Source organism: Stigmatopora nigra, chromosome 14 (genome assembly GCF_051989575.1).
Source record: "Stigmatopora nigra isolate UIUO_SnigA chromosome 14, RoL_Snig_1.1, whole genome shotgun sequence".
NCBI classification, from domain to species: Eukaryota; Metazoa; Chordata; class Actinopteri; order Syngnathiformes; family Syngnathidae; genus Stigmatopora; species Stigmatopora nigra.
In genome coordinates this window covers 7634082-7661954 of record NC_135521.1, presented here as the reverse complement: position 1 = coordinate 7661954, position 27873 = coordinate 7634082, and the positions used below count along the sequence as shown (strand labels likewise).

General features: G+C 40.6%; 2 protein-coding genes across 4 annotated transcripts; both read left to right on the top strand.

The window, feature by feature from the left end:
* The first annotated feature begins 695 nt into the window (after positions 1 to 695).
* Positions 696 to 5065, top strand: LOC144207854 (homeodomain-interacting protein kinase 1-like). Its single transcript, XM_077733518.1, has 8 exons — positions 696 to 955; positions 1084 to 1275; positions 1341 to 1504; positions 1687 to 1810; positions 1886 to 1999; positions 2071 to 2151; positions 2273 to 2460; positions 2717 to 5065. Exons 1-8 carry the CDS (start codon positions 752 to 754, stop codon positions 3171 to 3173), a joined length of 1524 nt encoding a protein of 507 aa, XP_077589644.1. The 5' UTR covers positions 696 to 751; the 3' UTR covers positions 3174 to 5065.
* Positions 2733 to 26511, top strand: pdgfc (platelet derived growth factor c). 3 transcript variants are annotated; one of them, XM_077733520.1, is made up of 7 exons: positions 2733 to 2874; positions 6513 to 6750; positions 17090 to 17282; positions 20670 to 20850; positions 24610 to 24802; positions 25081 to 25301; positions 25439 to 26511. In XM_077733520.1, exons 2-7 carry the CDS (start codon positions 6636 to 6638, stop codon positions 25580 to 25582), a joined length of 1047 nt encoding a protein of 348 aa, XP_077589646.1. In that variant the 5' UTR covers positions 2733 to 2874; positions 6513 to 6635; the 3' UTR covers positions 25583 to 26511. The 3 variants fall into 3 exon arrangements, with proteins under 3 accessions (XP_077589646.1, XP_077589647.1, XP_077589645.1); XM_077733521.1 differs by lacking the exon at positions 2733 to 2874 and having other exon boundaries at positions 6270 to 6750; positions 25084 to 25301; XM_077733519.1 differs by lacking the exon at positions 2733 to 2874 and having other exon boundaries at positions 6270 to 6750.
* Positions 26512 to 27873: the final 1362 nt, after the last annotated feature.

Sequence of the window (27873 nt, the reverse complement as noted above, 5' to 3'; positions counted from 1 at the left end):
TATTCGAGCCACTTTGAAGGTAGATTTAAGTTTTGGAGAAAAAAAGATTAATACATTAGTTATTCTGAGAGAGATGCAAAGTGCTGGCGATGCTGTACATATCAATTAATGTATGTAAATCTGCAACTTCAAGCATTTGAAGACCTAAATATCAGCGCTGAGAGAAAGAAGAAAGAAATGTCTGCCATATAATCAAAACACATCATACAACATTTAGAAAAAGTGTACAACCCTGTTTTTTTCTTCAAATCCAAATTGGGGTTTAATTGTGGATATTGAACAAAGGTAGGAAAAATTTACTACTAGAACAACAGAGCTTCAACTGGCACATAATAAATAATCTTATGTTGGTGTCATCAGGGAGTATAGACTCCCATTTTTGTCACATTATCTTATTTTGAGGGCATATTGTTACTGTTATTTTGGTATTGACACAAGCTCTGATTTGGTAAAAAACTAAACATTTTACTTTGAAAATAAGATTTTGAGAAAGTGGCTTGTGAGGTCATTCTAAATAATCTCTGACAACACATTTATACATTAATTTTACAGTACACCTTTCAAGATGATGCCACGAGCAGACATCATCCCAGTTGAATGACCTCTTCCCTGAGCTGCGTGCTTATGTGATTGTGATGTCACACTGCATCATGGCACGTTCAAAGGTAACTACAACCGCCGCACGTTTTTGTCGCTTCTCTTCTAAGAGAAGAGAAAGTGGCTAGTCCAGGTGTCCAGGTAAAAAGCAGAGATGGACTCTTATGGCGTATTTGGCGATCGCTTGGTCCCTGGGGCTCGGCTGTACTCGGCGTCCACCAGCTACAAAGTGCTGTCGTTGCTCAGCAGCGGGACCTTCGGGAAAGTGGCCAAATGCCGCAAGATGGATAGCAAAAAAACGGTAGCGGTGAAGATGTTTAGAAATCAAGGAAGCTTTGCGGAGCAGGCCAAGATTGAGGTAGGGTGAGCCACTGAGAAATGAAGAAAGACTAAGACTAGGTTTTAAATTGGCAAAAATTGCAGCTTAAAGTTCAAGTTTAATGGCAAATTGTTATCACTGTGCTGCACTCTCAATTTGGTATTTAGATTGACACGTTGCAGAAAGTAAAGATACTGCAGAATTCCAAAAGACACCTGGTTCTATGGAAACGCATCTTCAACGACATGGGGCATATTTGTTTGGAGTTTGAATACCTGGACAAGAGTCTATATGACCTCATGAAGGAACGGCAATTCAAATATTTTCAAGTGAAAGAGATTCGACCCGTGGTCCATCAGGTATATTCCACACATGGACATCAGTGTGAACACTATTTACAAAACATCCTTTATATTTTTTTCAGCTAGCCACCGCTCTGGAACATTTGAAGCGTGCACATATGATCCACGGTGATATCAAGCTAGAAAATGTCATGCTGATTGACCACCAACAGCAGCCATACAGAGTCAAACTCAGCGACCTTGGCTTGGGCCAAGGTGATTCGGTCAAAAACCAGAACTCCAATAAGTAAGAAACCGGGAAAAACGAACTGTGAATTCTCAATATCCATCTGAAAAATGTCATACATATGTTCATTAAAGAGTCTTGAAGATTGAGCTAAATTAATGCTCTCCATGGTCAATGTGACCTTTTTCTATTCGGAATAATAACTCAAAGGTCCACTAAATTGAGCATTCTCTCTCTGTTAGGTCTCCAGAGATCTTACTGGGAGCTCCATTCACCGAAGCAACAGACATGTGGTCTGTAGGCTGCGTGGCGGCTTTTTTATACACGGGAACTCATTTATACCATGGCAGAAATGAACACGAAATGGTAAATTACCGAGTTTAAGTCCCCAGAACAGAAAAACACCTCCCAGGCTATACTCACCCACGGTAATGTCTTCAGATAAAGGCTATTATGGAAACTCAAGGTCAATTTCCAGAAGATATCCTGGTCTCTGGACAAAATACCTCTGTCTTCTTCCACTGGGACAACCAAACTAGTACCTGGAAACTGAGGGTAACTTAATATTGAAGTTGATTTGTGGGGCTTAGAGTTTAAAATATGCAACAACTACCATCTGTTCACAGGCAATAGAACAGCAAGACACAGCATTCACAGCACGAGACACAAAAAAGATCAAGTTGATTTCTCTCAATCACCTTCAGCAAGTATGCTAAAAATAAAAGATCCCACTAGTGCCGTAAATGTTGCCTCCCAGATAAGGACAAAGCCTGTCCAAGAAAAGCAAAAAAGCAGTAATAATATAACTTATGTTTTGCTATGTTTCAGCTGCAACCTTTTGATGGCAAGCACAACAAAGACAGAGATATCTACACAGAAGACAAGCAAATGTTTGTGGAAATGCTGAAGGGAATGCTCCACCTCAACGCTTCCCAACGACTGACACCTGGTCAAGTCCTGGCTCATCAGTTTGTCAACATGAACCACCTAAAGCCTCATCTCGACATCAGCCCACAGTATGTATAACCATTCAATCCTTTTTTTTTCAATCCAAAAAGGGGTTTTAAGCAATGCTTAGGATTAAGGTTGCACTGATAGTATTGGTAGGGTAATGGTTATCAGTATCAGTATCTGGGAGTATTACGGATGCTATGCTTTATGTATGCTTTGAGATTTAGTTTCCAACCGCCGGTCTCCCAACCCTAGATGACTGCAAATGACACACTGCTGTAAAAATGTAACCCTAATATTAACCTACTTTTTTTCTTGCAGTGCTCAGTCATGCAATGAACTGATGTCCTACTGTGAGAAAGAAATGTCTCGGCCAACAAAAAGGAAATCCTCTTCAAACTTTTTGAAAACGACATCAAAGAGCAGCCGAGAGAAGCATTCCAGCACCAAAGTCCACAAGAAATCTCACGAAGCAACTTGTAAGTCCTCCAAAAGACTAAAAAGTGGAAATGTAAACAACCGCATCAATCAAGATGAATGCACTAATGAGTCCAAACAACCTATTGGCGAAAGAAACCTTTCGCGGACCTCCAATCCCTCCAGACTAAGATCAAAGGACACAAAGTATATCAAGCTAAAAACCAGATTTGCGGTACGCTTCATGGAAGAGCAAAGCGCTATGGATGAGAACCAGACTTGTGGGAACGAACAACAACACCAACACCACGCCGGAGTAGGAACTATCCTGGGGAAAGATCCTACTAAAAGTGTACTGTAACAAACAAAAACACTTAAATTAAACTCCCTTAAAAAGCAAAAAAAAAAAAATTGACAGAAGAAAATCCACTTTTACATCATGACTGCACTGAGTGGGCCGTGACACATCTTATGCCAGCACATAATTATCCCACACTCCGTCGGGAGTTTTCAATCGTGAACCGTGTTGAGCCATCTCAAAGTAAAATGACACCGCTGAGGATACTAACCGCACAACATGTTTACAGTCTTTGACACCCACTAAGCCAAAAGCAGGACATGTTGCTAAACATTTATTAGTGTTGCATTGATAATTCCGGTAACCCACAGATTTAATTTCTGGTGGGACTTAGGGTGCATGTTCCAATGCAGTTTTTCTAAATGCTGTTTTGTGCACTGCAGAATATTGCTTGGCTGTAGATAAGAGAACTGACATTTCTGCCATTGCACAGTTGTCAATTTTCATTCATGGAATGGCCTGAGTGGCACAGAGGAGGTTTTGACATTATTTCCTATACCAGGGGTCATCAACTCCAGTCCTCAATGGCCCCTATTTAGTCTATATTTTCCTTCTCTACTACACTTGAATCAAATAATCAGCTCATCAGCAAGCTTTCCAGAAACCTGATAACGATTCTGGTTGTTTGTTGGAGAAGGGAGAAACGGAGGCAAAATGTCTTCTACATTATGGCACAACAAGCCATGATTTATATGAAGAGGTGTCAAGTGTAAATGAGATGGAGTTACCTTGGGAAAAATGTGTGGGTTTGACAAGAAACTGAGCACCTAGGGAGACAGGAGTGGATTGGTGGCAAAAATCTGGGAGATGTCAGAGGAATACGTCACAGGTGAGTTGACGGCATTGTATTATACACCAGAAATTGTGGTAAAGTATAGAAAATTAAACCTAGAATAAACACTTTCACACGTGCAGTTTCTGGATGAGTTAGATGTGGGTCATGCTGATTTTTCTTATCACATTAAGGTGCGAGGGGAGGGTGCTGCAAAGTTGTTTGGAGCTTTAGATGAGATTTTGTCCAATTGTCACCACCATTGTACTCACAGAGACTAAACAGATAGGGAAATGTTTTCTTTTTCATCACTGCCAGAGCATAGCTGCAATTTTGGGTGACTCATTCAGCATAAACTTCATTTAACTTCACAAGGTCAGAGCTTGGCCAGAGTGATGGCCGCCATCCCATAATAGTATGCCCCGCGCGCTCCCCACCACCACCCCTCACTGCAAACATGGACAAAGGCCAGCATCTGACAGACGCCGCAAGTTAGAGAAGAGAATGAATGCATAGAGAGGAGAGTCGAGAGAGGTGGACTCTGGGGACGTGCAGCTGATATGATCTGCCAGTCAACTCAACCAACACACACACAAGTGCACACTTAAAAGAATAAAATAGCAAAACAATTGAAAGCATTGATAATAGTGCTCCGGTTCCGTCCCATGTCACAAAAACATGGAGAGTAGGCTCATTGAAAAGTCTTAATTTCCTCTAGGTATGAGTGTGAGTGTGGATTGCTCTCTGTCTCTTTGTGCCTTGAAAATGGCTGGCCACTGACTCAGGGTCTAAACTTAGCTGAGATAGGCTCCAGCACCCCCCCGTGGCCCTTGTGAGGATAAGCGGTATGGAAAATGGATGTATGAATGGTAGAAATTAAGGATGCTAAAAGCAATATTTGTAATACATATATCACTGTACATTGTATTTAGAATTTGTGGCTCCCGATATTGATACTGATGTGTGGGATCAGCCTAAATTTTACAGATACAACGTTTTTCTATATATATATATTTCAAGATGCTGACTAGAGCATCCTCTTAAGCTGGATGTTTCACATTGATCTGCTTGAAAGAGCTTTTTCTTTCAATATCGATTGTTCGCTTTTGCATTCTGCTTTCTTCTGCATTGCCAAAGTCCACACGTGTGTACTGCATGTGCTGGGATGGAATTCTAGTACTATACTTTTCAATATTGATATCAAGAACCTATTGTGCAAAGGACTAAGCATCAGTAGATATTCAGCTTTTTGTAACCAAGGGCAATACACTTACAATACCAATACTGATACAAATGTGTGTAACAGTGATCTGGAACAGTCAAATACAAAATACAAATCAATGTCTTAAAATAATTTAGATTTTGCCCTAAACTTTCCATATTTCAGATTATTTTCCCTAACTCAAAATAAGCCAAATGACTGACTCTTTAACGCCATTTCACCTGCTGTGAGGTCAACTCCACAGTGTTACTTTGATAGAACGGGTCTCCCGCGTGTATATATTCCCATCAAAATCTGCGGCCTTTGACCGCACATGACCCCCCCAGCCCATTCTAAATAGCTGGGCCTTGTTTCTAATTTGCTGTGTTTATTATACATCTTTGCATCAAAGCCTGACGCGTCTTGTCCGGACCACCATGAAAGCGCCAATCAAAGCAGACAAAATAGTGCTGTAGACCAAACCTTAAGGGCCTCACCAATATGTATGTGTGTCTGTGTATAAGTGCAAGAATGAAAGGGGGATTCCACAATGTTGAAGTGCTGACATGTGTTGTGGGCCTTTGCGGGGCTGGAATGCGATCCAGTACTGGAGACCAGGGGTGGCGAACATGCGGCTCCCGAGCCACATGCAATAGTATTTGTGTAAATAACTATGATAACGCTATACGTGCAAAACAATTTTTTAACTCATTTCCAGCCATTGATGGTGCTCTATGTCCAATTTGACAGCTCCCATTTAAAAGGCATTGGACCCCAAGCAGCGTGAATGGCAGCCAATAAGTTAATAGACACTTTTAGTGGAACACATTGGTCAAATGTTGGTTCATTTTTCAAACAGTGACATCCTTCTTGGCAGGAGCTTCCATCCAAAGAGTTTCCGAATCAATTTATCGCCATATCTTGCATAGCAATCGCCATATCGAGATATCGGAACACCCCTAGTATATGTTTTGACTTTCCTAATGCAGTGTCATAGGAGGTGAACATACACTTTACCCACAGGCACCGCAATAGTTAACTTGCCCCGGGAGTTCCTCCCTCCCTTCTCCTCTTTCCTCCTCCTTGTCTAACTAAACTTTCTCCCCCCCAAGCCCTGAGCCCAGCACCTGTTGAGTCTCGCACTCAGACCGAGAAAGACCATAACCACTCATACGGACTGCAGACGAAATCCAAACACTGGAGATGACGTCTTTTCACTTTTACGCATGCACCCCACGTTGATCCCTGGAGTTTAGCTTCTGTTTTTCCTATTTGAAATACTTTTTCTACGTTTGATTTTCTTTTTCTTTTAGACAATACTTTCTTTTAATTCGACCCTTTCTTTTTGCAATTTTGCTCTTTTCTCCAGCTGGCTTGATGGTGAAGATTATGCGGATTCTAGCGCGCGTCCGTGCGCCGACGCACCACTGGTGCCCCTGCTGATCCTCGAGCCTCGAACCCTTTGCCGCACCACCACTGCCAACTCATCCAAATGATACCTCCATCATTCCTCATCCTTCTCGCGTCACTTTTGCAACCAAGTGGCACGGAGACTCAGTTAAGTCATGTCAGCAAGTTTCTCCCTCCAGGCGGCAAGGAGCAAAACGGTCAGTACGCGCAGGGGTGTGACAAGGTACCGATATGGTGATATATATCGCGATATAGAGCCCACATAATCATTAAAGTGCTCCAGCAAAAAAAAATGGCATATTGTTTTGCAAATAAGTCAGTGTTTAATAACAGAACCAACAGCTTTAAAAATAAATTTTCTACAACACCAAATCTTTCTTCTATGACGTCTGCCATTGACAAACCTAGACGTCCAATTCATTTGAACTAAAAGGGACATGAAAGCTATGCCTCCTAATTTAAATGAATTTGTCGTTTATTATTGTCAATGCGACAGAATGAGTAACAAAAGATACTTAATTGTTTTAGAAGAGTGGCACAAAATATAGTGCCACTGTTTTTATTTGCAGAATTTCTACATTCAAATGTAATTGAATAGGGCTTAATACTATATCTCATTTGTGTGGTGGGTTCATGAACCATATACAACATCCTTAACATATTCTATCAATTTTTTACTCCTGTGAATGTATTATGAAGTATAGTGTAGTTGTACCGGATATTGATTTCCTCACCCGTGCTTTGATAATTGCCGTATCACCGTAAATGTGAAATAATCGTTATTGTGAGCACTGTATTATACCGGGTGGTGATACGTAGTGCTTCTAACCACTACACATAAGTGGTCATTTTTTTTCTGGGCTTAAGGCCAGTTTTTTAGGCACATCTTGTTTGAGTTTGCTTGCAATGAATGGGTGTGTTTCATTCACTTCAAACAAGGCAAATGGAAATTACCTTTTAAAGTTTACCCTGAGAATTCCATGTCAACCCCCCAATGCTCCCCTGGAAGCATACAATTACTAAACCAAGACATATAAGTACACCCTCTGATCAAGATGAGAGTCTAGATGCCTAGCTCTATACACGAGAAAGTTTCCCATCCAAGTTAAACAGTTGAGATTTGAATGCTGTGTAAATTTGGGTCAGTTACTTTATCAATTTCAGTTTAATTATAAGGTAACCGACTTGTTTTGAGTTAAATAACACAAAGTGGGCTGATTACAAAATGCTGTATACTGGTTATTAGGTGTGTTGGATAATTTGTTTGATGTAATTTTAAGTATGCTTGCAATTTTTTGAAATGCAACCTTAATGAAAGTCTTTTCAGCCCATTTTGACTTGTCTTGTTAGATAGACTGTGTTCATTACTCGTTATGAAGGGGCAGCTATGGTGCTTGCTTGTTAAGCCACGTGGCTATCAGAAAGTCAAACAAACAGAAGCACGTTGCCATCAACTTTCCAATCTATCAAGACTGCTGCACCTCTGCAGGCCCGCCACACTCATGCAACAAACACGGCTGGCTCAGCACGTTGCACTGGACTCAATCCTCTTAGCTGCCTCGAGCAAACATCTTATTACTAACCAGTAGAAATGGCTCGCGTGTTATTTATTTATGTATTTTTGCAGAAAGGGCCAACGAGTAAAGTAAATCTTGTATCAATGAGTCAGACCTTTAAATAAGTCAGTTGCAAGGTAGCGGTAAACTTACCCCATCACTGTCACTGATGATTACACAATGATACTTTTTCTGGGGGTGGCACCGCAATTATATCATTAAAAAATATTTTGGTTGTGCCAAAAAAAATACATCCTCTTGCCTTAACCTAAAATAATCCTCTCAATTCATTGCTCCCTGGTGACCTTAGACCCTTGCATAATTGACTTGATTTCCCCAATCTTTGAAGTACTCTTCCACTGCAAGGCATGTGAAAGTAAAACTTGCAGCATTATACACCAGTGACCCTGTTCTATCTGTAGATTAATCTTAGATTTGGGGAGTATTCAGATCTCACATGGGAGTTAAGTGTTCCCGGTTAACATTCCCGTACAAGGCCAAGTTTCTCCACGCCCGAGCCCACCCGTAAGCGCCACCCCCCTCTACCCTGATCTTATTAGTAACAAACCCCCTCCGGAGATGTGGATTACCTTCATAAATACTCCCTCGTATCCCCCCTGGAACACCACCGGAGGAAGGTATGCGTGTGCCAAACCCGACCTGCCATTGATCACAAAGGCCGCTGTTCAACTCCAGATTACCAGATTAAACTGCCGGGGGAGAAACAGGAGAGGGGTGAGCGGGGTCACCGGCATTGCTCATGGCAGAGGGGACGACTCCACACATGGAAAGCTGGGGTTAAAAATAAAGAGGCATATTGTGCATTCATTGGATAACCATGGGGACAATTACCTGCTTATGTTAAAAAATGTCCAAAGTTGGTTGCTGTTTGGAGCACACTTTGAGGAGCATGGTGACATTTTGTAAGGGGGTAGGGTAGTTACACATTAGGGATCCTGGGGTTTCCAGATGTAAAATGCTGTGATTGGATGTTGGCACATGTCCAAGTCTTGGGTGGCCGGGAAAAGTGGGATTGAAACATCAGAGCCAAAGAGGACTTGTCTTAGGCAATGTCTGTAACCAGTTGAGCTAAATGGAATGATCCAAAGTTCTAAACACACAGCCCATGACTCACGGTTCAGACTAAATCTCAAAGGATATAAGTGCATGTAGTACTAACGGTGCTTTTCAGACATCGGGATAACCAGAAAGCCCTGCATTTTTTTATTTTTATGAAAAGAAACCTAGTTTATAACTCAAATTGTAATTTGAGTAAGTTGAGTAGTTTAAAAATCTGACTCAGGCTGGCAAACTTACTTTACAACCCCAAAATGTGGCGTGAAACTACTTGAAAATCCTGTCTGAATCCCTCATTTCAAGCTCCAACACCTGTTCCAAACCATAGCAGGCCATGAAACGGACAGTGACATGGCAACACAAGCGGGAAAAAAACAACTTGACAAATCATTCATGGTGAACCTTCCAGAGTACTGAGTGTGGAGAATGTGCTGAATCAGCGCTGCATTAATATAAATAGCTTGCAGGCAGGGTGGGTGTCAGTAAGGAAAATGACCCTCGGGCCAAAACAATGGCATAAATGATGTCACAAAATGGTCTATAAGTTTTCCTACTCCTCCTTGTTTTTTTTTGGGAGGCTGGGAACAATAAAATACACTAAAGTTAAAGACACTGTTTGGCAAAGACATGCCATAATAACACACCATTGATTCTTGAGATGAAATGCAAAAGGCAGATAAACCAAAGCTTGTTTTGTATGTGGCAGTTTTTTTTAAATACTGCCAGTAACCTAGTTTGGTGTTTTTAGTTGTCTTATTTGAGTCATTGTCATGTCTTCTGTTATTTTTTTGTACGACCATTTTTTTGTGGCAGTCTGGTCCTAGTCAGATACATGTTTGTGTCATTTTTGGTACTGATTGAATCGTGGCTTGGTCTTCTTTCTGACAGCAGTCTTGACGTATTGCTGTAAAAGTCTGTTGTTAGGTTTTGCCTGTCTGCTGTCTTGTTTCCATTCTCTATTCCCGTGCTAGCCTGCTCCGAGTTTTAAACTAGTCTAGAAATAGCCTGTGTAGACTGTGGTTTTCATCTGGCACTAGTTTGGTTGTAGACTGGTCTGACTACCATTATGTTATGACTAGTCAAATCTATCATTGTCATTGTAGTCCAGTCTGTCATTCAGTCTTGTTCTAATCTGCTTCTGTCCATGTTATATAAGACACTTCATAGTAATTTATGCGTGTGTGATTTCTTTTTTCCTCCAGAAGCGTGCATGTCAAGTCAAGTTTTTAGTTACAAAGCTTCTGTTGTTACATCAAGTGGGTGGTTTTTGACTGGTCGCCAGAGTACAACACTGCTTTCACCAAGAGTGAGACCTCGCTTTTCGGAATTCTGCCCCACACTTCCTCGTTCGGGAGTTGACCTTGGCCAACGTCTCCACGGGGCATCTCATCGCCTCAGTGAAATGCCCGAAGAATCCCGCATTTATGTCCTCTGCTGCCCTGAGGCGGGAACTATAAGAAACAGATAGCTGCAGTCCAGCTTTTGGAACATACAAATGGCAGGGAGGTATTATTGAAGCCATGAAATTTCTTTTAGAACATTTCTCTCATGGTGACTATGAAAGAGTGCCATTTTCGAAGCATTCATTCTTAAATTCTATTCACTATTCTGAAAACCAAATATTGTATGTGCTACTCCTTAAATGGGGTTTTCAGGAGAATTTACTGGAAGCATTCCTGTAATTACAGGCTCAAAACTGTCACATTTTCTAACTGATGCTCGTTAACCAATGTGAAATCCACAGAGGTGTTTTAACAGTGACCAACCATCGTGTTGCAAGTGTTTCCGTCGTTTTAAACGTCCTCAACGCGTGCGACGACACGAAAGCGTTGCAGCGTATTTCATGTGCTGCCATTACACTGACTAATTTTAGCCCATGCTGCCACGCGTGAACAGCTGCATACATTTGACACCTCGGGGCAGATGTGACAAGCATCTCTACATTTCAAGGACAGCTCAACTCAGATGTGTTGGCACCAAGGCTCATTGAAAAAATGAATCAATTTCAATTTATATCAATTTAATTTCAGGTTTTCTTTAACAATGAACATATTTTTAGATCACCACTACTACCAACCTCACTTGATAGATGGCAGGAATATAACTATCAGTTTGGAGTCTTTATTCAGTTGTCAGGCGCATGTGTGGGTTCTCTCGGGGTACTATGGTTTCTTCCCACATCCCACGGGAGGCTAAGTAGTATGAAAAATGAATGAATGAATATTGTCTGTAAGTGTGACTTGTGAAGACTGATCTGTAGACTCAGGCAGGGGTGGACCAACTATTTCACAAAGGGCCGCAGAGGGTGCAGGTTTTCATTCCAATCAGTGGATTGCAGTCAGGTGCTTCTTGTGTTCTGCAGAAAATCTCATTGGTCAAAGTGTCTGTGCTGGATCAGATGGAACAAAAACCTGCACCCACAGTGTCCCTCAAGGACCGGTTTGTCCACCACTATGAGTCTCAAAGAGAGCATTTAAAAGTGCACCATGAGTGTTTTAAATAAAAAAATGAACCAATGCACCTGTCCCAGAAGCCGATGATGTCACCCGACACATGGTGAGTACCATTACAAACTACCACGCCACGGTAACCCGATCGTAGTCACTATTTAAAGAATGTAAGGCTTTCCCTAAGTTGTTTTCACTGAGAATTGGATATGATTCATGGCTTGAGAACCCTCCAAACCCCCAACACTGTGGGTGGGGGTATCCGTTACTTTGGTTCACATTAACTGTTCGCCCACATTAGACTTATCCGGACATAATGCAGCCCGTTTTTAATCAAATCTCACTTGAGTTTACCATGTGGTTGAAGCACTTAAATATAACAGATGGTTTTGTGCATAGGAGCTTGTTTGACAAATCTGAGTGGGAAAGAGACACTGGATTCTCTTTAACAAAGGGCAGACACTAGTGGGAGGTTATTTGATGAAGGTTTGATTGGTCACTTGATTCTGTGTTTTATAATCATGAATTAGTTTGTTTGGTAAGCAACTTTTTGCTTGGCTAAGGCAAACCAGAACGACTTAAGTGTCCCTACTTGGTACGTTACAATGGAGAGGTAAAGGAGACTCCAAGTTGCCATTGCTCTTTGTTAATATTTCTTGTTGCATAAAAAAAGCATCTGTTTATTTTTTTTAAATAATATGGAAAATAGGCTGTATAATATCTTTAATTGGAGGTTCATTCTTACGGAGGGGCATTACATTCAGCCAAGTCAATCATGCGTTGATCATATGAACAAGTTGGAAAGTGATTTTTTGGTGCAAATACGTATGTAATTGCAGGATATCCGCTAGGTATTACACTGGAATTAATATACACGTCAGATATAGAGAATGTGAATGAGGCAATCTGATTTACCATTATGCATTCCATGCAATTGATGGTGATTGACTTCCAAAGCATTTTGACTGGAAGGAACAGTGATTTTCACTTCCAGTTCCGTCAGTTTGATTAGATTGAACATCTATCGGTGTAAAACATTTGCCTTGGAGTCTATTCAGACTTAACTGAAATCAAATTTTATGATGTTTGATGCTCTCTTTATGTTTTTTTTTTAATTACATTCTCTAAGCACGCTATTCTGAAGTGATAAACGTTGGCGGCGGCCGAGGTACGTGCGAGTGGTAACATGTTAAGCGTCTTTCTGAATAAATCCAACGGCAGCTTTACACAATGCCTCCAACCATATTGTGAAAACAAAAGTTGCTGCCAACAGGTGTGCGTTATTGCTTAGAGAAGCGCAAATTGAAAAATGGACTTTGACATAGCTTGTCAACACTGTCTGGTAAACTGGCACAGGTCCTGCTAAATGTCCTCATTAGAAACACCTACTCATGCTTGACTGTCCGTTACCTTACAGGAAGTCTTCCCAATCCATCTTCAACTCGCAAATTACAGTCACAAACTTTTAGTGGTCTGATAAACATTTTAAAAGTCTGGTTCAGTCCTACAAATGGAAGCAGTTCTCAGGAAAAGACTTCTTCTTTGCTCAGTCTCCTCACGGCTACTTATGGTTACCATTTCCAGTCTGGCCAAGCCACAAATCCAAGGGCTAAAAATTTCTCCTGCCATGCGAATGCATGCAGATGCCAGTTCAAAGCGTATCGGACAGCAGCTGTAGATGAACACACTTCATCCGTATCGAGCTAAAGAAGCGATGTCTTCTTGGCTTTGCCGTCACTTGAAAATCTGTTCGCTTACTAGGAAAAAAAAGTTCATTTTCCTTCTTTTTTTCCCTTTATGTCCTATAAATATAATGAGGACTTAGCATAAAATTCTTTTACATATTCGTCATCTTTTTCTCAATGGTAAACAATATACATGGAATGTTTGGCTACGCTCATACAATCAAATAGGATGGATCATTTATCTTAGTTTTTCCTTCATCTTATGTTGATGCTGGTTTTTGATTTAGTCAGTTCTTTACTTGAACTATTTTATTTTTGGTTACGGCTAGGGCCACTTGTGATTGGAAACTGGATCTCAAAAGTACATGTTATACAGCATTGGCACGTTATTTCTTAGTACTCCCCGATATACAGTTTTTGTGTGTGCACTGGTTGGCTCAAATATTTTTTTTCTTAATTAGTTGCCATTACTCAATTATGTTATTTTAATTTGTTTCTACTCCTGGTTTAGATTCCTAAACTTGTCTTCAAATCTTGCCTGGTAGATGAACTCACAGCGCAACTGGGCCGCACATGTCCAATTATTAATTTTTCATGGTATCATAGATTCCCGACATGTTTTTGCAACCATGTACGGGCAACCAACTTACAGCTTTAAAGTAATAAATAGTGGCTAAGCAGAGCCTGAGAATTGACTGCACCTGCAGGACTCCTAACAGGCAACAGATGTTGGCATCAAACCACAAAATAATCGTAAAAATGTGAATTCATTCTTTGTTGGGTTACGCGACACCCTAAAATTCAGTCAGTAGGAAGCAGTTATCCTTGTCTGCGGGTGAAGTTGAGTTAAGTCGGTTTGACCTTGTTTTTGTAAAAAGAAAGAGCATGTCAAATAATTCTGGAGCACTTCTTTGAGAGGCGCTGCAAAATAATGGTGGGAAACCTTAGGGATGAGAAGAAAGGAATGTTTTGACCTCTTATATAAAAAAAAAAAAAAACTTCATGAAGCTCCAACACTTTCTTAGCCAACTCTACTGAGTATGCGTGAGGAGAGTTGAGGCTGTGCAATCACTTGACTGTGATTTTTCACTAGAAAAAACCCTTAACTGTTATTTCTATTTGCTTGTTCTTGGCACAAGTTAAAACAGAGCATTTTGCACTTTTATTACCTGTCAGGAAATGTCCATTTCCTAGTGGTTTCTTTGGACTTATTGACCTCAAACTTCTAGATTTCTACCATGATTAACTCATTTTAGGCTTTAAAATGTACATCACAATCATTATATTAAATACAAATAACAGTATTGTTCCACAACACTTTAATGGCTTATTGGTATACTAGTGAACTATACTGAAAGAAAAATCCAGGTGTTGACTAAGCACTTTATTTTTATTAAAAGGATTCTTGGGATATTTGCTGCTGTTTGGGTTAGCAATAGGGTTTGAGTCGGTTAAACTGAGATAATCACCCAAAATTTTGATATTTGTTCAAGTTATGACCACCTGGGATCTGCTAATTGAGGAATTATGACGTATTTCAATAGAATGGCTGTTTATGGTGTATCCACCATGTTCATTCATGTCAATGTAACAGTGGGTGGGGGTCCCAAGAAAACATCCAGTCACCCCCTACACACATACGTGTGCTCCCGCGAAAAGGTAAATGTTCAACGGCGTGAATGGAAGGTGTGAACAAAGCACAATGGCCGCACTGTACACCAGTCTATTCATCCGCACTCACTTCCTGCCCAAATAGCCGCCTCTACTTTCCTCGCCGTATGGAGGGGGGGCTTCGTAGAGTGCGTAAGTAGGTCAAAGAAAAGTCATGTTTGAGGTAATTCACCCCCCGGGGGAATGGCTGCGCCTCTGATCTTACGAAGACCCCAGAGGTGAGGTCATTGGCAAGTCTCATGGTGCACACCCATGACGAGGGTCTTTGGTGAAAAGACCCTCTGTTGATGGAAACATGAAGCAAAGTCAACTTTTACTTCAAGAGATGCTTTTACGACATCTTGATTTATTTGCCGCCACAGTGTGGAAATAAGCTACTATGAAATGGGGTGAGGAGGTTCATTCATACATTTTCCGCTTCCTTATTCCCTATCCCAGCCAACTTCTGGGCAGTCGGTGGGGGACACCCTGAGTCGGTTGCCAGCCAATCGCAGGGCACAAAGAAACAAACAAACATTGTCTATTAGTGTCAGTGGCAGGTAATGATTGTACCTTGGGTTTTTCTTGCATAATTCTTGGGTATAGGTCACTGTTGATTTTGGTTCACTTTCAATGCATTTTAGATCATATGATGTTGTTAAAAGGCCATTTCAGGGTCACTTTGACATTTCACTTTGATCAGTTCATTTTGGGTCACTTTCAGGCCTTCCATTTTAAATAGAGTGTCTATCATTATCAATGGAAGCCTATGATATTCCACATCATTATCAATGGCCAATGAGTTTACAGATGTTATTCTAGTGGGAACTATGTAATTATATTAGATGTCTATTTGATTTGAACTAAATGGATTGTCAATAAATTATCACAATTTACAGCCTGAATGGTTCAAATGGATATATAATATCTTCAATGGCGGCCAGTAAGATCATTGCTCTGATCATCATGGAAATACAGATGTGTTTCCTTTTGAGCGTTTTGATGCCTTGTTCAGTTGACAATTTCCATCAGCGTCCAGCCGGTAAATCCCATTTTCTCCCATCGCGATAACGTCACTTCTGGCAGCACGAAGACGCGGACGATAATTAAAAACACAGCTGCTCAAGGCCAAACGGGTGTAGCGCCAGACAAACCCGTCAGCTCATAACCTCTCGAGCCAGTAACAGTTAATTAAATGTGGCCCCTTTTGCCACTACTTGCTGCGGGAATGGCGATAAGACCTCGGCAGAGTACCGCTTGCTGGGACACGCGCTTGCTCAATAGATATGATGGCGCTTTAATTGGATTCAGTGCAAGAAAGGAGGGATTATGTAGCGCTTCCATGCATGCATGTACGCCCTGCAGGAGGTATTGTTGCGCCAAAACTTGGCTTGGCATCTTTATGAAAGAAACTTTTCATGCAAAAGTCCTTCTTTTGTTTTTGTTGGCGCGCCGCGATTCGTCGGCGTCCCACCTGGCTGACTACCAAGCCCACATGAAAGCATCAAAGGCAATCCAAAGTATTTTTTTTCTTTCAGGTTTACATTTTCTTCTGTTGGAAGTATTGGGTGAGGTTGAATGACATCTGCAGTGTAAAGCAAATGCTACAACTTGCCTAGTTGCTCCCATATGCAACAGGACTTCCAGTTTAAAAGTGGAAAAAAAGACAGTTAAATGATTAGATAGATTGAAAATGGAAAGAATTGCAAAGGCTTTTGACTCCCGATGTCACATTTTGATAGTTGCATTGTACTATGCAGTCATTCAAGGCAACATTGTGCAACATGAATAAAAACTGGCCCTGGAATATAACTTTGGACAAAAGAGTGAATGAATCATGAATGCTTCTTTCTACCTTTATAATTGCGTTCAGAAAAATCGTACACCCTGTAGGCAAGAGGCTTCACAATTTTCATCAAAAGGATATATCGGCTTGTTTGGATAGGTTGAAGAATACCAATATAATAGTCACTTTCCAGATCCCACTGGGCAAATCTTGTAACAATAACATAAGAACAGACAAAACAGATCAAAACACTTTTGATGAATGGTCAAATCTTGTGGGAAATATAGATTTGAAGTTGAAAAGTAAACCATCATTTTTGATTCCTACCCTTTTAGGAGTGCAAGAATCCAATCAAGAGAAGGTGATCGCAGTGTCTGGCGAGGGGACAATCCATAGTCCGGATTTCCCACGCACTTATCCCAGAAACATCGTAATAGTGTGGAGGCTGGTAGCAGCAAATAACATGAGGATTCAGCTCACATTTGACAACAAGTTTGGCCTGGAAGATCCCGAGGACGGAATATGCAAGTAAGGCATCTGCTATTTATTCATTCTTAGTCTGGTATTGACAGTACTAGATGTCCAATCCTATGGGAAGTAGTAGTGTTGGGCTAAGCATCGGTTCATTCACTGCCAAAATCCAAATTCACATGGATTGGACATCTGCAAGTGATGAACCCATTTAGATTCAGAGAAAAATGATGATTGGTAATAATGTAACACAATTTGGATGTCTATCATCATCTTGGAAAAGGCCACATGTGGCAAACAGAAACAGAAATTTGATTTAAATGTAGGATAAATCACTGACTATAAATTTGACTGCTATTTCAGCACCAGGGGCTTCCCCTGCTGGCATGTCAAATAGCCGAATCCGTCTTTTAAAGATTTAGAGAGAGAGAGAGAGAGAGAGAGAGTGTGTGTCCATTTGTGAAATTGCTTCTTGGCTTCCCGCTGTTTGCATACCTGTCAACCTCGAACCATTTGTGATCTTACCAAATTTTGTTTTCGCCCTTACATATATGTATAAATACATGGAAAATCTTACCACTTTACTTTTTTGTAAAAAATCACGAACAACAGCTGAAGAAACAGAAACAGCTGATCAAATGAAAGTAAACATAAACAAGGGAACAGGAAACGGAAATCACATGGTGAAAGTGTTACAAAACGAAATGTTTATCATGATCTTTTTTTTTTAGCCAATCAGAGGCGCCGGTACATATATCACTTGGCAGACATGCGTTTCCGGGAAGAAACAATGGCGGATGGTGAAAAATGGCTAGAAAGTGCCTTAATTTATTTTTTTTTCTCAAAATCACCGTTTAGCGTACCATTTTCATGTGTACAGCGTACCAATATAAAAATGGGCTTTCAGTTGTACCAATTACGGCGAGAACGTACCAGTTGACAGGTATGTGTTTGGATGCTCATGAATATTAAAAACGCAGGAGTGAATTCGCCTTGGACAGGGTCGATATTAGCCACGTCTAACAGAAACACACACACACATACGCGTCCACGCCACGTCTTTTTTTATCGCCTGGATCGCTTTCAATCACCGTAAGCATTTGCCATTTCATTTAAAGAAGGGGCCGGTGTGCATTTACGCCGATACATCACTGCTGACTGGATGTCGTGAAAGAGACAAATCAGGTTAAGGTGGATGGCTGAGGAAGAGGAGGAGGAGGAGGAGGAGGAGGAAGAGGAAGTGGAGAAGTTAGCCATCACTTGCGAGAGGCCCCTAAAGGATGATGAGTGGTAGTGCAATTAAAGAGGATTTGTTCACTGCCATCGACGGAGATAGACGGGCTTGTCGTCAGATATTTCGAGTTATGCTTAGGAGAAAATGACATGCAAATCAAATGTATTAACTGTTAATATTTCCCATTTCCGATCACTTGCTGTAGTTTGTCTAAAATGATGACCACCAATAGAGTTAAATTTAAATTGGAGTGAATAGAAGCACTTTCAAAGAGTGGAATATTGTCTTGGAAATGAATTTGGCTCATTGTAAACGTATAGTAAAGTTAGATTTTGGCAGAATTTTCCTTATGTTTTGGCCAAGATGTGGCTGGTAACTTTGCAAAGCCATGACAATTTGCTGCGTAAATTATAGGAAGAGCTGTAAGACAACTAACATTTGAAAATGTTTGAAGAAAAAGTTGCCATTGGAAAATAATGTGTGTGTGTGTGTGTGTGTGTGTGTGTGTGTGTGTGTATGTAGCTTAAACTGATCACTATTCTGGAGGCCAGGAGGCGAATAACAGAGAGCTTTTTTTTCAGGGGTCAACCCAGTCAAGTTGAGGCCATATGGTGTTTGATTGCATCCCAGGATGCTGCATGATGAAAGTGGTGTTCAATCATCAACACACACACACACACACACACACACACACACACACACACACACACACACACACACACATGAATACACACGGAAAAACGCACACACACATGAATACACATGGAAAAACGCACACACACATTTACATTCCACTCACATTGCACTCGTGCTTACATTTTGACATGCACCGAAAAGCTTTATTACAAAACTGCAAAAGAACAAGATGCTTTCAATCATTATTTCTCGAAACTTGACTGTTCATTATGTGCAAAATGGATGTGGTCATGAATAACTAATAAGAGCAGCAATATGAGTTCATTATGCGTAAAATGTGAACAACGAGCCTTTTCTTTAAATGGACACAATTTGTTGTATTTTTTACGCTACTACAATTATCAACCATTACTCATCAGTAATGAAAGGAACAGATATTATTGGTCTTTCACCAAATATTTTTTTGGCTCCCAATACGGATTATGATAAATTATTCATGTTTTCTGTTTGGCCAAATGTGCCACAACCATTTTTTGGGTGACTGGATTATTTGTCATCTTTGTCTTTACAATGTTGACGACTCGATGAGGCATGCCAGTACATTTGTTCTTTTGCGACTGAACACAATATCAAAATCCCAATCTTCTACATTATCAATGAGCCATCTGTCACCTACTTGGTGACGCAAGTAACCTACAAAAAGTGTAGGAATACTTCCATAATATTCTGAACACGGATGTTCTCGGCGCAGATGGCGACGTTGGGAAAAAGGTTGAAGGTCATCGCTTTGTTCAAGGACACTATGGAAGATGCAGGGATAAAAGTTAGCTTTACTAAGCAAACCAGTCACGCTTCTGTCTGATTCTTTTGACCATCTTTGTTCACAATAATATCTCTAAATGCTTATTTATTTTTTTATGTACTGCTGTGCAATAACAATCACAAACACTGCAGTCCCTCTAGTTTGTGTGGCACTCCCACAAAAAAAGGAAAACATCTAAACCATACTGAAAAAGCAAGATAAAAGCAAACTCTTGCAAAGAAAGTAGAAACAAAAGTTGTCATTGAAGCTGGGGGCAAAAACAACAAGCACAAGAAACAACATATCCAACTCTTGATCACATGGAGACAAAAAAAAGCTTACGGCAACTGCTCATTTGGGATTTGACCATTTGACAAAGGATGGCGGTAGACGCAGGCTACTTATTCACAAAGAAATAGGAGATGGGGGGGGGGGGGGGGTGATTGCAGCAATTATGAAGCCACATCAGGCCAGGAAGTGAAGAGGGGCGACCATAATTACTATAAAATAAAAGCATTATCTTTATATATAGACCAATTGTAAAATTTTATGACACGGTGTACTTGCTATTTGTAGTAGTTGGGATAATCATAGTTGCAGAAAATTCTTAATGATGTTTTAGCAATTTAATCAGCAGGAGAAAATAGCTATTAAGCTTGGTGTTGTAAATAAAAATATATTATATCTGACTGATTTGAATTTGATTTTGGATTCGATTGGAACATGTGGAATGAGCCTTACGTTTATACCAAATATTTGGATGTTGTTGAAGGTACGACTTTGTGGAACTGGACGACCCAAGCGACGGTAGCATCCTGGGCCGCTGGTGTGGATGGCAGGCGCCCCCCACGGCCCACCTCTCCAAAGGCAATCAGGTCCGAGTCCGCTTCGTCTCGGATGAGTACTTCCCGTCCGAGCCGGGCTTCCTGATCCGCTACTCCCTTCGGCCGGCGGTAAGCAGCAAGTTTATTGTCATACTTCACGTGTAATTACTCGAAGTAAAGCAGTAGCAGTGGAATATGCTTTGTAAACATGCAATTATGCTTTTCTGCAATTGAACAGCAAAGCAAAGCTTGTCAGAGCTTGTGGTGATTTTTTAAAATTATTCAAATGTGTTCTTTTTTTTACTGAGTCATTTAATTTCTATATTTTTATCAATATATATGATATTTTAAGATATATTTTTCTCACTTTCACTCCTTGTCGTAATATCTTCCACTATTTCACTCTGCACTTGTATTATCTTTTCAAGCATGTGATCAAAAAGCTCTATTCTGAAAGGAGTAAAATGTCTTTTGGAGGGTCCTCGACCCCTGCACGGATTCCATTTGGATCCTCTAAATGAAAATAGGAACTAAAAAAGACCTATACTTTTCAAATTGTCCATGGTTTTGATCCTTCCTTTTAGTAATTACCTCTCCTAACATTACTATATCTTTAGTTCTATGATATATACACTTCAACTGGCTGTTTCATTTTTACACTTTAATTTGACAAGATTGATAGTCTCCCGTGACCTTTACGTTCACCTTTCCTCACCTCATAAAGAGACTTGAGAGGATATCACAATGGCTTTGCCGTCAACTATAACAAGGCTGAAAAAGGCTATAAAAAAATACCAAAACTAATAACCCGTGAATTGGGCTCTTGTGCTGCATTCAAGAAATCTGGAGAAAATAGTGCTCTAACTTGTATTTCCTCACACTTTCGCTTATCTTTTTGTTTCCATCTTTCTTTCTTTTATTTATTTTTTACTCTATATACTTTATGCCCTGTTTATTTGTACTGTACGAGGTGGTGGTTGTCCCCCGAATTCCAAGTCTCATTCAAGGAGGGAGGAGGGGGGTTCTAACATTGAGGAAACATTGCCCTGGTGTCTTCTCTTTGAACCCGCGCAATAGCGGCACTCTGTTCTCAGCTACCGGAACCCGCGGAAAGCCACATTGGGGCCCGTCAAGACCCACTCTGTAATTGACAGGAAGCCATTTTTGGCAGACTGCTTGTTAAAACAAGACACACAAAAGTAATCATCAGGCAATGCAGCATGTTTATTGCCGGCCCTTCGTCCATCTCCGTCAATAGTTTGTCAGCTGTGTGACAATCAATTGTGGTGGCAAATATTGTGATATGCCAAAAATCGATATAAGCATTCTAAACAGTCTTCTCCGTTTTAATGAATGACGTCAATGGAAGGCCATGCATGTTTTTGTGCCTGCTTTATCTGGAGAAAAGTTCTACTACTCCATTTAGAAAAGACTTGTTTTTCCCGATGTTGTAGTGGTTCATTCACCTAAATCCTGTGCGGGTAGCGTGAGATCGATTTCCACTCAGTGGCGGTTTGTGAGTGCAATTAAATTGTCTTCTCTGTGTGGGATTGATATGCTAAAGCACCTCAGGACTCTGACCAAGCTCAACAATGTTGCAAATGAATGAATGAATCATTTCCTGGCTCATCTATCAATAGTATCAATCATTTTTGTGTTTTCAAATTGTGAGATAATTCTTATTTTTCGCCCTGGATTACAAATCGTACTGGGAAGGCACACAGAGGTCCATAAGTACAGTTTTTACATCCATGTTGACCAAATGTTGGCTAGATCAAACTCCCAAGCCTGTTTTTATGCCGACCTCAATTGCAGACTTGCAAACGGGATGGGGAAGAAAAAAAAACACACACACAACCCACATTATTTCATGCGCAATAGACTTTGCAGCTTAATGGAAGAGGAGCAGATTGCAGGGAAGTGGTTTGTCAGTGCATGAGAACGGGGAAGAGTTATTCACGTGTGTCTTTCATAGGCTCTTTCCTGACAAGCCACTATTTTTCTTGGCACTATTTTTTCCATTTGTTTGTACTACCACAACGTTCGTTTGTTTTGATACACTTTTTGCATAGTCAAAAGATGATTGGATGCCACACAATATATTAAGGGGGTCCTGGATGACTGCCATTACTGTTTGGAGTAGCTATTTGATAGACAATTTGGTCATTTCGCCCTTGAGAATAGGCTTTGAGTAGAAACACGGTTGGTATCTTTACTATGAAAAAAATAGCCCTAACAGACTGGAGCATTTCGAAAATACCCTATATTCAAATTCATAAGATTCTTGCTCATATTCATCAATAAATCCCCTTCAAAATGTGCAGAGGTCTTTCGCATGTGTTTATATTTCAATTGGCAGCCATAGAAAGTCACAGAAGGCCTAGCTGGCCGAGGGAGCGCGCCCATGCTAATTAGGGGAGGATTGCGCTGTCAAAATTCATAGGCTGTTAATGACTTCCAGTTGCTGGACACTGCCAAGCTTTGGCTAATTTGCCGCTCGCGCTACTGCCGCCGCTCATTGCCAAGAACTGTCGGAGTTCCGCGTTTGCGTCCATTTAACCCAGTCGGGCTCCTGAGAAACCCAATGCTGCTCTGCATGCTTTCTTAACGAGTTTTTGAGCCACTGCACAGATGTGCCTCAGATGTAATAACACCCCCTCCTTCTTAAGAAAGATTCCAAGGAGAACATCGAGGAGTTTAGTCTCCATATATACAGGAGATCCATGTGGATGATTGTAGCAATAAATGGATTAGGAAAAGGAAGAAAAAAAACTGGATAGTGTGTGCATTGAAGTGGCTCATCTCATTTTCTGAACCACTTTATGCTCATTAGAGTCGTGAGGGGTGCTGGAACCTATCCCAGCTGACTCCGGGCTACAGGTGGGGGGAACCCTGAATCGGTGGCCAGCCAATCGCAGGGTACAAGGAGACAAAGGACAACCATGCACACTCACTTTAGTGTGTCCAATCAGTCTGCATGTTTTTGGAATGTGGGAGGAAACCGGAATACCCGGAGGAAACCCATGCAGGCCCGGGGAGAACAGGCAAACTCCGTTGGACAAACACAAACACAGGTGGATTGACCTGGATTTGAACCCAGCACCCCAGAGATGTGAGGCCAACGGGCTGAATTAAAGTGTTTCCACCCTTTCATATTTTCTATTTGACTTTTGTGTTAGTTTTTTGTTGCATTTGATATAGTTTGAATTGGAAAAAAAAATTTCTAGACATACACTTATAGGTAAGTAACTTTTATTTTATAAAGAACTCCTTTCTGGTGGCTACTTTTTTCCTCTTCTTTGAATCCTGTGGCTTTTACTGACCTCTTTATTGTATGACTTTGAACTAACCTTTAAGGCAGATGGCCATCCCACCCTCTGAGTGGGCTCTGCTGCAGGACAGCTTGATTTTATTTCACAAAAATAACTGTCATGATTCACAGCTGTAAAAAAAAGTGTAAAATAACACAAAAGGAATTTTAGCATCGGACAGCTGACAAATTCATTAGTGGTCGTCATATTTACGACTCAGTGGAAGTTGGTTTTCACATTAATGGCTCCAATGGAAGTAACAGAAAACTAATCTCATTTTATTCTTTAATTCAGCTCCTCTAGACTGTGTCACTTGGCAAAATAAAATTTGGAGCGTGTGCTTATTACGAGTAGAAAGAAAAAGCTTTAAGACACCATGGAAGTCTGCCTATTTGCTTTAAAGTGGCCATTTAATGCAATGCCGACCTTTCAAGGGGTCTTAAAGCCCCTTCTGATCTGATTTGCAATGCACGATTCACCGTAATGAATATTTCACAATACGGCGATGAACAATTATCAATATAGATACTACATGGGTCAGTACATCTCTGATATAACTATTAAACTGTCCTCGCAGATCCCATTGGAAGCCGAGCCTCGGTCCCAGCAAGATCTTCAGGATCTTTCGACTGCCGTGTCAGGTCTGAGGACGGTGGAAGAGGTGATGAAGTATCTGGAACCCGAGCGCTGGCAGCTAGACATGGATGATTTGTACAAAGCTACATGGCACGTGTTGGGAAAGTCGTTCATCCATAACAAGAAAAACAGAGGTAGAAAAGACACCTTATCTGACCAAACCATCATATCCTAGATTAGATTAGTTGAGATAGATTACTTTGCAATGAAGGGAGTATGCAGTAATTCATTGTTAAAGGAAAAAAGGCAGTTTCTTTAAAAAAAAACTCGAATATTGGTACTATATCAACATCAGCCAATACCACATAGCTGGGTGTCAGAATTGTTATTGGGAGCTGAATTATTTTATTTCTTGTCAACACCAAACCCATAAATTGCTTGATATTCATCAGCATGTTTTGTGCCCCCGGAGGAGGAGCTGACCTCAACCTGATGTGGGAGGAAGCTCAGCTTTACAGCTGCACGCCGCGGAACCTGTCCGTGTCGCTTCGTGAGGAGCTTAAGCGGACCGACGCCATTTTCTGGCCCAGTTGCCTCCTGGTGAGGCGCTGTGGCGGGAACTGTGCCTGCTGCGCCCACCGTTGCTACGACTGTCAGTGCCAGCCCACTCGGGTGGCGAGGAAGTATCACGAGGTAGGCCTGCCAAAATGGAACTTACGATTTTCAGGGTTTGTGCCTACCTACTACTTCAAATTGATGATGGACGCATGTTGTCGTCAATAGAAGACAATGACATTAGAATTATTTTTTCTTTCTTTTTTGTTTTTGAGGTTCTGCTACTGAAACACCGCAGCGGTGTGCGTGGCCTGCAGAAGCTGATGACCGACGTGGCCTTAGAACACCACGAGGAGTGTGCGTGCGTGTGCAAGGACGCCGATAACCTCAACAATAGCGCACCAGCAGGACACATTTAATACCAAATTAGACGAGGAGTGTCAAAACCCCAGATTGGGATGGATTCAGTCTTCCGGAACGTGGTTGAATAAATACTGAGACTACAAATTCCACTGCCGTTTATCTGACGTGTTAAAAGACAATTTGAGATAAGGAGTTGCCTATTCTTCGCCTTTAATAAACTGATAACATCACAAAAATGTGAGCTTCCTTTGCGAAAAGTGCTCTTGCCATACTTGTCCAATATTGTTAGAACAGTGAGGGCATTTTTGCTCTGCCATCAAAATAAATTAAAGTGTGCTCTTTAGGGTTTATGTCTGAAGATTGACTGTTACCCTTTGCCTCATAATTCCAAACGATTATCTAACGCAATATTCTCATTATTTATTTTGGTGTATCTAATTGCCTGCTACTGACAACACTAAATGTCCAGTAATTAAAAGGAATTAGACATCTAGTGCTGTCTATGGTGCTGAAAAATAGGCATTTACAGCCAATCCCCCTTTATCTTAAAACAATTCATTTCAAATCTTGTCAATGGCAAGCAATGAGTTAAGTGCGGCCTGATACTTGTTTAAAATTCAAGGTACGAACAGCTCACTTCATTTTAATTTGAGGACTTTTTTTCCCCCCTAAAAACCCACAAACCCCAACCTATTTTTACAGGAGCCTTTATCAGGAATCCACGTAAATTGCAAAGAAATTACTCTCACTGTTCCAATACTTTTGGAGGCAAGTCATCATCAAATCTTCCTTGTGTGTAAATATTTGCCTTTTTTTCCCTTTGCTAAGTGCGTTCTTCATTTAAGTCAATTATGCCTTCCAATTATTTATTTCTATGCCAAAAAGACATTTAAGAGCTAAACATCCAATGTCATTGTACAGTTAAGACTTTTGCTTCCTGTTTATTTTTTAAAATGTTTTCCACTCTCATTCAGTTATTTATCTATTTTTTCCTCTTCCTCTACGTGTTGTTTTATTGTACCAAAATTCTGAAATAAAGTCTTTCATTTCTTATTAAGATTGTCATATGTCAATAATTTTATCAATAGACTATTATGGCCACTTTAGAAAAAATGTTGTTTTACTTAATTGACTATTATTGATATCTAATTTACTTATATTAGGGTTAAAATAAGGCTTTTATTTTAATTTGGTGGTACGGGGAGAATGGTTTGAAAATCTGCCTCAAAATTTAGAGATCTTAGGTTCAATCCTTGGTATATTTTTGGGGTAGGGGTCATTAGGTCCTTCTTAAATCTTCTCATGTCATGGTTTGAATGATTTTCTTTGTCCATTTGCAATGTGGTGTTCCCAAAGTCTGCTGACGTCGACATGGCCACAACTGTTTAAGTGTTCTTGAAAATGAATGATATTTTTAACTTGCTGTGTAATGTGTTCCCTGGCAGGTGTGCAAGATGGTGACAGATGCCCGTGCATAAACTGGCCTACGTTGTCGTGGCTGGGTGCCAATTGTCTGGAAGCCATTCCCCCCGCTTTGCACACACAATAGATGGACAATGTGAAAGGTATTCACCTCCTCCCCATTGTTTTATCACACAAAGATTATAAATGAATCCAATTGACCTCCACTAAACTACACGTTTCACCTCGATCGTTTTCACCATCCCACAAAGACATGTAAGGTTTCAATGACCTAAAACTTTGGCCTCAGCTCAATGGACAACTGCAAGCAAAATTAAAACAATTCCTAATTTTATCTGAATCTTTTCTTTGATATCCTTCAACATTAATCTTCATGATTCAAAGTATCATCTAAGGATGAAAGGTAAAGTGTTTTTTACCCTCCAAAGTGTAAACTAAAGGAATTACGACACTTTCTCGACATGTCCAGACTTGCCTCATTGAAACTCTGAGTCATACACACAGTCATATTATAGTAATCATATAAAAAAAGTACTTCTCCTCGACACACATGGACTTGGTTTTCTATCAAAGATTAAAACACACACGTTTCCTGCTCCTGTTCATAATTATGCAAAATAAGAAGTGCAAGGCCAATAAAAGCACCAGGGTTTAAATTAGGTGTTTTCTTTTAACGAGACACTACTTCCTGTTTCCCTCGCAGTATTCAGGCCCCAAAAGCGTAAACTCTGCCAAGGCACATTGTTGTCAACACACGCCGACGGACTCCTTTTTAGGCAATAGCACAAATGCGGCAGCTTAGAATGTTGCATCCCCCATCCCACACCTTTCATTAAAATTATGAATTTATATTGTGCTGTTGACACATTAAAAGGGCAGATGAAATGACTGATATTTCTACCATTAAAATATCTGTACTGGTTTT

What these genes read in the sequence shown, in the direction of transcription:
- LOC144207854 (XM_077733518.1), top strand. Translation starts at nt 752, where the DNA reads ATGGACTCTTATGGCGTATTTGGCGATCGCTTGGTCCCTGGGGCTCGG. An exon ending in CGGAGCAGGCCAAGATTGAG is followed by an intron (nt 956 to 1,083) that starts GTAGGGTGAGCC and finishes TTTGGTATTTAG; the next exon opens with ATTGACACGTTGCAGAAAGT. An exon ending in AAAAACCAGAACTCCAATAA is followed by an intron (nt 1,505 to 1,686) that starts GTAAGAAACCGG and finishes TCTCTCTGTTAG; the next exon opens with GTCTCCAGAGATCTTACTGG.
- pdgfc (XM_077733520.1), top strand. Translation starts at nt 6,636, where the DNA reads ATGATACCTCCATCATTCCTCATCCTTCTCGCGTCACTTTTGCAACCA. An exon ending in GCTACTCCCTTCGGCCGGCG is followed by an intron (nt 20,851 to 24,609) that starts GTAAGCAGCAAG and finishes CTGTCCTCGCAG; the next exon opens with ATCCCATTGGAAGCCGAGCC. An exon ending in CCATAACAAGAAAAACAGAG is followed by an intron (nt 24,803 to 25,080) that starts GTAGAAAAGACA and finishes GTGCCCCCGGAG; the next exon opens with GAGGAGCTGACCTCAACCTG.